The sequence below is a fragment of the Pangasianodon hypophthalmus genome, chromosome 4, assembly GCF_027358585.1.
Source record: "Pangasianodon hypophthalmus isolate fPanHyp1 chromosome 4, fPanHyp1.pri, whole genome shotgun sequence".
NCBI lineage: Eukaryota > Metazoa > Chordata > Actinopteri > Siluriformes > Pangasiidae > Pangasianodon > Pangasianodon hypophthalmus.
The window spans coordinates 1769692-1782247 of NC_069713.1; the positions used below are offsets into that span (position 1 = coordinate 1769692).

The 12556-nt window shown below is 38.3% G+C and overlaps 1 protein-coding gene across 2 annotated transcripts; it reads right to left on the reverse strand.

Annotated features, from left to right (window-relative positions):
* Positions 1 to 5465: 5465 nt before the first annotated feature.
* ipp (intracisternal A particle-promoted polypeptide) lies at positions 5466 to 11842 on the reverse strand. Of its 2 annotated transcripts, XM_026910267.3 has the most exons (11): positions 11824 to 11842; positions 11486 to 11581; positions 10534 to 11075; positions 10053 to 10264; positions 9454 to 9673; positions 8948 to 9097; positions 8667 to 8834; positions 8412 to 8549; positions 8055 to 8177; positions 6624 to 6844; positions 5466 to 6192 (listed from the first exon to the last, which is right to left on the reverse strand). In XM_026910267.3, exons 3-11 carry the CDS (start codon positions 10868 to 10870, stop codon positions 5968 to 5970), a joined length of 1794 nt encoding a protein of 597 aa, XP_026766068.2. In that variant the 5' UTR covers positions 10871 to 11075; positions 11486 to 11581; positions 11824 to 11842; the 3' UTR covers positions 5466 to 5967. The 2 variants fall into 2 exon arrangements, with proteins under 2 accessions (XP_026766068.2, XP_034159973.2); XM_034304082.2 differs by lacking the exon at positions 11824 to 11842 and having other exon boundaries at positions 11486 to 11600.
* Positions 11843 to 12556: the final 714 nt, after the last annotated feature.

The following is a 12556-nucleotide window of genomic DNA, read 5'->3' on the forward strand; positions in this document are numbered from 1 at the left end:
CTGATGATTAAATTTAGTCCATGAATTGTAAGGTTCAGGGAAAAGGGGACGAAATTTATTACACACTCATCCGAACAGTACATTTTTATAAAACAAACTCAGCAACCCTCAGTGTTTACCTTGATGCACACTTACAATGCAGTGCATTGTGGGTAATACACACAGAGAACGCTAACTTATTGAGCTCCTTCTGCTGCCTGCGAGCTGAATCACAGTGACAGTGATGACTCCACCCCCTCTGTTCAAAATAAACATGCCTCATGTGTTCACCTTTAAAGGAAAAGTGGGCGGGGCTGAGTCATTCTGTTCCAGGTGGGGGTGGAGTTATATTTCAGTGCTGGGAAAATCGAAACAGAAGTTGTTGTGTGAGTTTTTGGACATTATTACAGGTCTAGAAACATTTTTATACTTTAAAAGCTGACAATACAGGTATCACAATATATATATATATATATATATATATATATATATATATATATATCAATTAAATATTACGGTATTTAATAATAATAATTATGTCACAGTGTGTTTTTTCTGAATCTAATCTTCATCAGTACTTCTGCAGCATTGAGCAATTTTCACTAGCTCCATTACACAAATTAAATCACAAAAAAATTTAATAAAAAGTCACTTTTGCACATCATTCTCCTTCTTCTTTTTTTTTTTTTTGTAAATCTAGATGGTTTTTTTTTAGTTAAAATTTGTATTTCCACACTTCATTCAGACAGTAAATAGCAAACTGGAAAATAAAGTTGGCCTATAATTAAAAAAAAAAAAAAAAAAAAACATGTACATACTCATGGGATTTGTTTTATGATTTAAAATCTTGAAAAATCAATTAAAGAAAATTTGTTACCAAATCTTAGCTAAGAAATAACACATTATCTGTTTGTCCCAGCAATTATTATTATTTTTTTTTACCTCTTTAAAACATAAGAATCATATTTATTACAGGCTTCATTAAAAACGATTGGAAACTTCATTTTTGATATGTATCTTTTTTTATTGGACGGGTTTGTAGTTCAAAACTGCTAGCTGATGATTGGTTATAACTGGCATTACAGCAGCTGACCAATCAACTCGCACTCAGTGGAACTGCACATGTATTAAAATTCTAATAAACACTTATTGTAATTACACACTCTCTATAATCACACACTCGCTATAATCACACACTCTATAATCACACACTCACTATAATCACTCTCTATAATCACACACTCTATACTCACACACTCACTATAATCACACACTAACTATAATCACACACTATATACTCACACACTAACTATAATCACACACTCACTATAATCACACACTCACTATACTCACACACACACTATAATCACACACTCCCTATAATCACACACTCTATACTCACACACTCTATAATCATACAATCGCTATAATCACACACTCACTATAATCACTCTCTATAATCACACACTAACTATACTCACACACTCACTATAATCACACACTAACTATAATCACACACTATATACTCACACACTAACTATAATCACACACTCACTATAATCACACACTCACTATACTCACACACACACTATAATCACACACTCCCTATAATCACACACTCTATACTCACACACTCACTATAATCACACACTAACTATAATCACACACTATATACTCACACACTAACTATAATCACACACTCACTATAATCACATTATAATCTCACACTCTATAATCACACTCTATACTCACTCGCTATAATCACACACACTGTAATCACACACTCGCTATAATCACACACACTATAATCACACACTCGCTATAATCACAAACTAACTATAATCACACACTCTCTATAATCACACACTCGCTATACTCACACACTCACTATAATCACACACTCGCTATAACCACACTCTATAATCACACACTCGCTATAATCACGCACTATAATCACACACTTGCTATAATCACACACTAACTATAATCACACACTATAATCACACTAACTGTAATCACTCTATAATCACACACTAACTATAATCACATTATAATCACACACTAACTATAATCACATTATAATCACACACTAACTATAATCACACACTCTATAATCACACACTAACTATAATCACACACTCTATAATCACACACTAACTATAATCACACACTAACTGTAATCACTCTATAATCACACACTAACTATAATCGCATTATAATCACACACACTATAATCACACTCTATAATCTCTCACACTATAATCACACACTCGCTATAATCACTCTCTATAATCTCACACTCTGTAATAACACACTAACTATAATCACTCTATAATCACACACTCGCTATAATCACACACTCGCTATAATCACACTATAATCTCACACTCTATAATCACACACTCGCTATAATCACTCTATAATCACACACTAACTATAATCACACTATAATCACATACTCGCTATACTCACACTCTGTAATCACACTCTATAATCACACACTCGCTATAATCACACACTCTATAATCACACTCTATAATCACACTATAATCACACACTAACTATAATCACACTATAATCACACACTCTGTAATCACACACTCACTATAATCACTCTATAATCACACTATAATCACACACTCGCTATACTCACACACTCGCTATACTCACACACTCGCTATAATCACACACTCGCTATACTCACACACTCACTATAATCACACACTCGCTATAATCACAATCTATAATCACACACTCGCTATACTCACACACTCACTATAATCACACACTCGCTATACTTACACACTCTATAATCACACACTAACTATAATCACTCTATAATCACACTCTATAATCACACACTCGCTATAATCACACTATAATCACATACTCGCTATAATCACACTCTATAATCACACTCTATAATCACACTATAATCAAACTCTATAATCACACACTCGCTATAATCACACACTCGCTATAATTAGACACTCGTCACTTTTACTGTCTATTTACTGAACAACACGTTATCCACAATCACTGTGTGTGTACTGTAAAGCCCCTGTGTTTAACTTTCATAGCTGAGTTTAGTGATAATAAAATTGTTATATCATTCGTTAGAGCTTCAACACCTCACAAACACACACACACACACACACACACACACACACACATACTGTCGCTCAGTGCTACATGTTTTGTTTTTAGTCTGAGTTTCTAAACGAATTTTCAGGTTTAATGAAAAGTAAAGCAATGTGAAAATCAGAGCAATGTTCTCTTCTGTTATTCTCAGAACTGGAAAAATGTTCTGAAAACAGAAATAATCATTTTTTTATTTGTTTTAGGACAAAGTTCAGAACAGTTTGCACACCTAATTTGTAAAGTTGGAAGGTTGAGTGTTTTTGCTTTTTCTTTTTTCCAACCACATCACTGATCTGTTATGAAGTTTACATGAGAGCAGGGTCAGGTCAACTTTTTTTTTTTTCTGTAACAATCCTTTCCTTTTTCGAATTTTTTTTAGTAACTACGAGGTTCTTTTTACAAAAAAAAATTAATTAGTTGTCAGGTTATTTTTTTTTTTTACCTTTTTTTAAAAATATCTGGGTAATATCTAATATCTAAGCATCAGGTGCTTCATTTTTTAGTTATTGTCAAGATTTTCTTTAGTAACTGTCGGGTTATTATTATTATTTTTTTTTAGTAAATATCTGTTTTTCACATCTTTTTATTTTTAGGTTGTTTTTTAATTAATTTTTTAGTAACCATCACGTTCTTTTTTAAAACAGCTTTTTAGTAACTATAATTTTCTTTTTTCTTCACCTTTAAAATAACTTTCAGCTTCTTTGTTTACATTGTTTTATAATTATCAAGTAAATATAAGTTTCAGGTAATTGTCTTTTTCTTTTTACTTTTTAAAGTTAAGTGTTGAGTTCCTTTTTTTAAAAAAAACAGGTTATTGTTATTTTCATTAACTACTAGGTTCAGGGTTTTTCTTGGAAACTATTGGGTTCTTTTAAAAACTTTTTTTTTTTAGTAATTATCAGGTACTTTTTTAGTAACTGTCATTTTTTTTTTTACTAACCATCACATTCTCTATTTTATTAATTTTTTTTAGTAACTACCAGGTTCTTTAGTAGAAAAAGTATTTTTTCAGGCTGTCAATAGCACGCTGTAGTGTCAGATAGGTATTTAGCTACAGATCTTAAATGGTGTGAAACAGATGGTTGAGGCATTATTTAGCTATAGATCTGTAGAGGTTTAAAGCTCAAATAGAAACAATTAGATATACACTATAGGGGCATAAGTTTGTGCACCCCTGACCATCACACCCATATGTGCTTGTTGAATGTCTCATTCCAGATTTATTCCCCGTGTGTTTGCTGTTATAATAAGCTCCACTCTTCTGGGAAGCTTTCCACTAGATGTTGGAGCGTGGCTGTGGGGATTTGTGTTCATTCAGCTACAAGAGCATTAGTGAGGTCAGGCGCTGATGTTGGGATGTCGAGGAGGTCTGGGGTTCAGTCGGTGTTCCAGTTCATCCCAAAGGTGTTCAGTGGGGTTGAGGTCAGGGCTCTGTGCAGGACACTCGAGTTCTTCCACTCCAACCTTCACACACCATGTCTTCATGGAGCTCGCTTTGTGCACAGGGGCATTGTCATGCTGGAACAGGTTTCAGCCTCTTAGTTCCAGTGAAGGGAAATTGTAATGCTACAGAATACAGAGACGTTCTATACAACTGTGTGCTTCCAATTTTGTGGTAACAGTTTGAGGAAGAACTACATATGGGTGTGATGGTCAGGGGTGCACATACTTTTGGCCATATAGTGTACGATAGGAAAAAACAAGCATCATTGGTGAATTTCCCAACCACATTTTTTAATGTGCTGGGACACAGCTAGCATCCAGTTGGCTACTTTAGCTATCTCATAAAGATGACGGGTTGTGATGTTTATACACATTGGTGTGAATATAATTAGTTGTTTTAAATACAGTTAATAAATAATGTTAAAATGTGATGTTTAAAAGGACGTGTCAGAGGAGCGCCGACGCTTCCAGCGGTTTTAGGTAAGTTATTGAGTTCCTAGCACAGGGACAGACACGTTATGTGCGATGCTCATATAGATTACTAACAATCGAGCTGCGATGCGCTGACACACTCCCTATGACACACACTCATAATAAACGGAAACAAATTAGCTTGCGTCAAAGATTAGAATTGGGCGAAATCGTTTCCAACGTGGTCCAGCAACATTACTTAATAGACATACGTTCAGAAAACTAATCCAGTCCAAATAGTACTGTATTAACCATACATGGTTACGTGCATAACTAAATTTAGCAAGCTCATGAAAAGTGACTTGCTAACTAGCCAGTTTGCAAACTTGAATTTTTTTTAGTGGTGAAATGAAAGTTATATAAATAATTACACATGAAATGTGTCACCATGAGGCTTAAATACAGTAAAAGAAGCAGCGTTATTATAAAGCTGATTTTAAAATGCTAGTTTAATCACACAAGTAAGAAATGTGCGACAGGTAAAGTAACAAATTTCATTTACACACAGTAACACACATCACCACAGTAACGTCTTTCATTACAGCAATAAAAATACGTGAAATATCTTTGTGTTCAAAATGTTTAGAAAGCTTTTTTTTCTAGATTAACATCTATTTAGAACACTCATCAAATTTCAGTCAAAATGTTATAATAGACTTATGATGCATAATAGACTTATGATGTAAGAACGAATGCTGTTGCGTGAATAGTGCTTGAGAACTAGACATAAAGGGGCGGAGTCAGTGAGAGCATGGCCACGCCCCGTCACACAACCATGCTTATTGTTTTCTTTGTAAAATTAACACAAGGTTGTAATTCAATCAGCCGGCTCGTAGCACCTTCGTGTTCATGTATGAACATCGTAACTATTACGCTCCTCAAGTATTTCATTTAACAGTCATAACTCGTAAACATGTAAAGGGGAGGAGCATCTCAGAGCACAGCCACACCCCCATCGCAGCGGCTCGTGATCATGTTTCCTATTTCAGTCCATGTGTCCAGGTGCGGATCGTAAATCTCCACAGAGTCCACGGTGACCGGAGCGGAGAAATCCCGCCCAGAGGTTCGGCCTCCAATGGCGTACAGCAGCCCGTTAACAGCAGCTACGCTAACACCAGCGCGTGCCACTGACATAGACGCGACCTCCACCCACCGCTCCTGAACAGTGAACACACAAAGTTAGCATACAATTATCCACACCAAAACTTACAGGATTAAGGATGGCCAGCATGCTAAACTTAGAGGCCACTGTTCTTAAAACCCTAGTGAGCTAGCTAACCCTAAATCTGACCTGCTAATAAAATAGTTATGCACACAATGTATTCAGACACAATGTAAGACAGTTAAGTAATTTAGCTAGCAAATGTTAAGGCTTTAACTACTACTAGCCACAGATATTTAGCTACACCTTAATTTATTTTTCTTCATTTTAGACACCACTATCCTGTGTGTAATTCTGTTAATCTGGTGCTTTATTCCAGTTACGTGTTTTTACTTTGCTTTCACAATACTCAGTAGAACGGAAAATGTTAAATGTTATGAACGTAGGCTGTTTAAGTACACTAAATACAGTGAATGCTAGATCAGACCTCCTCAGGACAGTATTTCTCCACGGTGTCCAGCGAGCCGAGAGCCTCGTTCCACCCCCCCACCGCGTAGATGGCGTTATTGAGCGAGGCCACGCCCACATACGCCCTCCGTGTCATCATGACGGGCAGCGCTCGCCAGCGGCGGGAAATGGGGTCGTAGACCTCAGCTGAACAAAGCTCCACCCCCTCATCGCTGATCCCGCCAATCACATAGATGAAACCTGAAATCAAACATGCAATAATGATTAAGGGTTACAGTAAGCTTTATGTTACTATCTAGCTAAATGTAGCTAAATATCATGTTTCTCTATGCTTCTGCAAAAATACGTACCTAAAAATAGCTAAAAAAAAAATCATGTTTCCCTACTCTTCCATGGTAACATGTAGCTAAACATAGCTAAATATTTAGTTTGTTTATGTTTCTGTGGTAATAAATAGTTAAACATAGCTAAAGATCAAATTTCATTATGCTTCTGTGGTAATATTTAGCTAAACATAGCTAAATATTGAGTTTTTGTACATTTCTGTGGTAATACATTGATAAACAGCTAAAGATTGGGTTTCTCTATACTACTTTGAGTAGATATATAGCTAAATGTAGCCAAAGGTTGAGTTTCTCTACATTTTTGTGGTAATACATAGCTAAATGTAGCTAAAGAATGAGTTTCTCTACTGTTCTCTACCTTTACTCTGTGGTAATACCCAGCTAAATATTGAGTTTGTCTATGTTTCTGTGGTAATATGTAGCTAAATATTGAGTTTATCTATGTTTCTGTGGTAATATGTAGCTAAATATTGAGTTTGTCTTTGTTTCTGTGGTAATATGTAGCTAAATATTGAGTTTGTCTACATTTCTGTGGTAACATGTAGCTAAATATTGAGTTTATCTATGTTTCTGTGGTAACATGTAGCTAAATATTGAGTTTGTCTTCGTTTCTGTGGTAACATGTAGCTAAATATTGAGTTTGTCTACGTTTCTGTGGTAACGTAGCTAAATATTGAGTTTGTCTACGTTTCTGTGGTAACATGTAGCTAAATATTGAGTTTGTCTATGTTTTTGTGGTAATATGTAGCTAAATATTGAGTTTATCTATGTTTCTGTGGTAACATGTAGCTAAATATTGAGTTTGTCTATGTTTTTGTGGTAATATGTAGCTAAATATTGAGTTTATCTATGTTTCTGTGGTAACATGTAGCTAAATATTGAGTTTGTTTACGTTTCTGTGGTAACATGTAGCTAAATATTGAGTTTGTCTTCGTTTCTGTGGTAATACGTAGCTAAATATTGAGTTTATCTATGTTTCTGTGGTAATATGTAGCTAAATATTGAGTTTGTCTTCGTTTCTATGGTAACATATAGCTAAATATTGAGTTTGTCTACGTTTCTGTGGTAATTAATTAATATTAATTTTAAAAAAATGTGGATTTTACCTTGTAGCTCACAGCAGCCGAAGTAGTAGCGTGGTACGGGCATGCTCTCTATCACCTCCCACTTATTCTCCTCTGGATCATAACGCTCCATCGTTTTCCCGATTTCAGAACCGATCCACCCGCCTGTAGCAGTCAGAGGTCACACAGAAGTCAGAGGTTAGAGCAATTCAAGGAACTACATTTCCCATAATGCTTTGGCCCAAACTGCAGTTTTGATGGGAAATGTAGTGTTATTTTGAGACACGTTTAACATACAGAATAATTGTTATACGGATGAAAGGTGAATTAAAAACAGAAACATTCAGTGATGTTAGGCAGAGTAAGCAGTGTGGTGTGTGTGTGTGTGTGTGTGTGTACCAAGTGCATAGAGAGCTCCGTGGCACGGACACACCCCGACTCCACAGCGTGGGAAGTTGAGTGAAGCGACAGCAGCCCACTGTTTGGTGACGGGGTCGTAGCGCTCCATACAGTCGAAGATCATCGAGTCCTTCTCACCTGGACCACCATAAACACGTGTCACAAAACTACTTTCCCTGAGCTTTGTCTAATTCCTAACTCCACCTACGGCGTGAAGCTTAAGATTAATCCAAATAAAGTAAAACATGTACACACCTCCGATGACGTAGATCATGCCGTCGAGGACGGCGACGCCCAGCCCACTGCGGGCCTGATGGAGGGAGGAGACCGTCGTCCAGAACTGACTGAACGAATCAAATCGCTCCACACAGCTCAACGCCCGACTATCACTCCATCTCCCCCCTTGCAGACGAGTGTAACCTCCTGATGGGGTAAGAAAGGTTGCAAGTGTAAGAGAGATGAATGAGAATGAGAAACACACACACACACACACACACACACACACACACACACACAAACACAGACACACATTGTACCAATGGCGTAGAGGTATTTGCGGGCTTTCCTCCGGGGCCTGGTCTTTGTTGGTTGTGCGACTGTTTTGGGGTCTTTGGGGGTTTTGGTCGTCTCTGTGTATTCTCTCAGGAGGGTCTGCAGCGCCACCCGCAGGTTGAAGTCGCTCACGCCTGTCTCACACACACACACACACACACAGTATCTACACTGTAAGTATGTCATTTCTATAATGTGACTATGATGTAACTATGATGTAACTACTGCCATTACACATTAACTGTGACATAACTCATAACTATGAATTAACTTTTGCCATAATTATGTCATAACTATGATGTAACTGTAATGTAATTATGATGTAGCTATGTAGTAATTATCCCGTAAGTATGATGTAACTATAGCTGTAATTATGCTGTAACAGACATAACTATGATGTTACGTCATAACTATGACTTAACTATTCTGTAAGAATAACGTAACTGTATGATGTAACCATCACCCCTTTATTCTGAGGCGTTGCACTCACCCTCGATGTAGGCGTAGAGTCTTTGCGGTGACAGCAGAGGGAAGCGGATTGGCTCCAGAACTTCCACCACGTGTTTCTTCCTGTGTGTGATGTCATGCAGAAGCCAGCTCATGGCCGCCGTGAACACCTGATACTCATCCTCGATCCTCAACTCCTCACTGCGCAGCAAACACGCCAGCTGATCCTTCGACAGGCTGGAGAACTCCTCCGCCTCGCACACCTGACACAGGGGCGTTAAAGGTACAGTCAGGGCTTTAAACTCCGCCTCACACACCTGACACAGGAGCGTTAAAGGTACAGTCAGGGCTTTAAACTCCGCCTCACACACCTGACACAGGAGCGTTAAAGGTACAGTCAGGGCTTTAAACTCCGCCTCACACACCTGACACAGGGGCGTTAAAGGTACAGTCAGGGCTTTAAACTCCGCCTCACACACCTGACACAGGGGCGTTAAAGGTACAGTCAGGGCTTTAAACTCCGCCTCACACACCTGACACAGGGGCGTTAAAGGTACAGTCAGGGGTTTAAACTCCGCCTCACACACCTGTCACAGGAAGCTATTAAAGGTACAGTCAGGTGTGCAGGAGGGTGGGGCTCACCTGTAGGAAGTGGGCGTGGATGTAGTTCTGCGTGAACTCCAGGAGCTCGCTGTAACCGATCTGTTCCAGGAACTGATAAATTCCTACACAGTTACCCGGCTCCATGTGGCTCCTCAGGAACTCTCCACAGATGAGCACGAGCTCGGCGAGCTGCAGCATGTCGGCCGCCATCATGAGATCCTGAACGTTCTCCACCGTCACCTCCACGCAGCCTCACACACACACACACACACACATAAACAGGATCACCCTGAGTATAGCCTGTGTATTTACCCTTTTAGAGACCTGAGCATCTACCTGGGGCTCTAATTTGTATGTCTACCTGTGTATCTACCTTTGTATTGACCTGAGTATCGATCTGTATATCTACCTGTAAATTTAATGTATACTTGTACATTTAGCAGTATATCTCCGTGTGTGTCTACATGTGTCTAACTCTGCATTTACCTGTGCACCAACCTGTGTGTACATTTGTATCTACCTGTGTATATGAACTCCAGCAGAGACTCGAACACGTCTGCTTCCACCCCGGCGATGTGCACTTCCTCCTCGCGTGCCTCACTCATGGCCAAGTTAAAGAGGGCGGAGAAATACGGCCCGCTGGCTGCCAGGACCAACCGGTGGACCTGGAACGCCCGTCCGCCCACCAGCAGCCGCACGTCACACAGCTCCGAGTGCAGGCGCATCTTATTCATCTGAGCTAGCAGCAGGTGGGCGTGGCGCTCTGAAGAACGGCGAGAACCGTCCTCCATCCCTGTCCCTGTGATGTCACTCACTCCAGGGGGCGGAGCTGAGCGTGACTGGCAGGTGGACAACATGGTGTTGACGGTACGACTGTTCAACCCACCGTTACAGACGACTTACAACAGCAGAGATGCTGCTCAGTTTCTGAGGGGACATTGTGTATGAGGTAATGAAGGGTCAAAGGTCACAGTGGTAGGGAAGCGGGTTTATCTACTCTCTTTCAGTGAGACATCATCAGATGTAGAAAATCCCATTTCACCTTCTCCTACCAGCATGTTCCTGTAGGACAGAAGACAACATCTTAAATCCACAGTTATCACAAAATTTATTTTGATCTCTTTTTACCTTTAGCCAAAATGGCGCATGCGCAGAAAAGTCGTGTGCTTATAGCACGTTAATGACAGCAAAGCGATGTACAGCTCTCATATACATCGTTTTAAACAAACATACACAGGTGTAAAAACAGAGATAACACAGATTAATGCGCAAAGACACGCCCATTTTATTATTATTATTTTTTTATAAAAGCAGGTTTGTCTGTAAATAGAGAAAAACAGAAGAAGCACAGAGGTATAATGTAAACAATACCGGATGTCAGTAAGGTTTTTAATCAGATTTATAAACATTTTGAACCTAACTAGAATGAAATAACGTGTATATTAATTTCTGCTGCTGTATAATTCTCTTACCAGATTTGATTTTGTTTGTTTAATTGTTATTTTGGCCGCAGCCGAACACAGTACTTCCGCATTTCCATCGATTTCTCGGCGATCAGCTTTTCAGACCTGAAAATCAGATCAGACCCAATCAGCCGAGCTCCGAAAACACTCGATTTTTTTTTTTTTTTTTTTGAATAATCTACTTATATTTTGCTGTCGTAGTCATATTTAATGCTATGTAAAGAATTTCTCACGGTGCCACTTAAGTTAAACGTCAAGTTAATTACATTTTATTTGTTTAAACGTCTTACTGTGTTGTTGCAGTTATTAGATCAATCAAAATAGGGACATGATAAATGTATATTTACATCAAATGTACGCAGAAATGTGTGACGTTTTTAACAAAGCAAATACTCTCTAAATCGCTTAAACATAAAGCGAGTTAGAGTGATTTTATCACAGTGGAGTCGCATTTCTCTATGACGTACATTTAAGTCCATACCTTTCCAATATGGCGGACGCGTAGAGGTAGTGCGGTAGCTATCGCGAGATGTGGAAATCTCGCGACCACGAACTACAACGTGAACGAACAACGAAGCTAAGGAAGGCGATTACTCTGGTTTGGAAATTCAAAAAGTTAAGAAGTGTCAGGATTTACCTCTGTTACACAAACACAACGCTACAATTTCAGCTGTTACACCATCAGATGTTTCACAACCAACTTTAAACTGCTTTAAACAACTTGATCGGATATTTATTAAAACGTAAAAAACTAATTTAAGCTGTTTACACAAAGCAATGGCGAGTTTCTTCTGCTGAAGTTTCTGTAGTTCTGTAATGAGTCAGGATATACAGGTACAGCAGTCAATTATTGCACTTGTCTTTATTATTATTATTATCATTATTATTATTAATATTATTATTATTAATCACACAATTTACTTAAATGCACCACATTGATTCACATAGATTCATCACAAAAGAATTAAACAGTACAAAAAGCCATTATGTGTGTTATGTACAGTGGTGTGCTACATCCTGACTGAAGAAAATCTTTATTAACTCCACTGATTTAATGTTATTGTGTAATAAATTATTTAA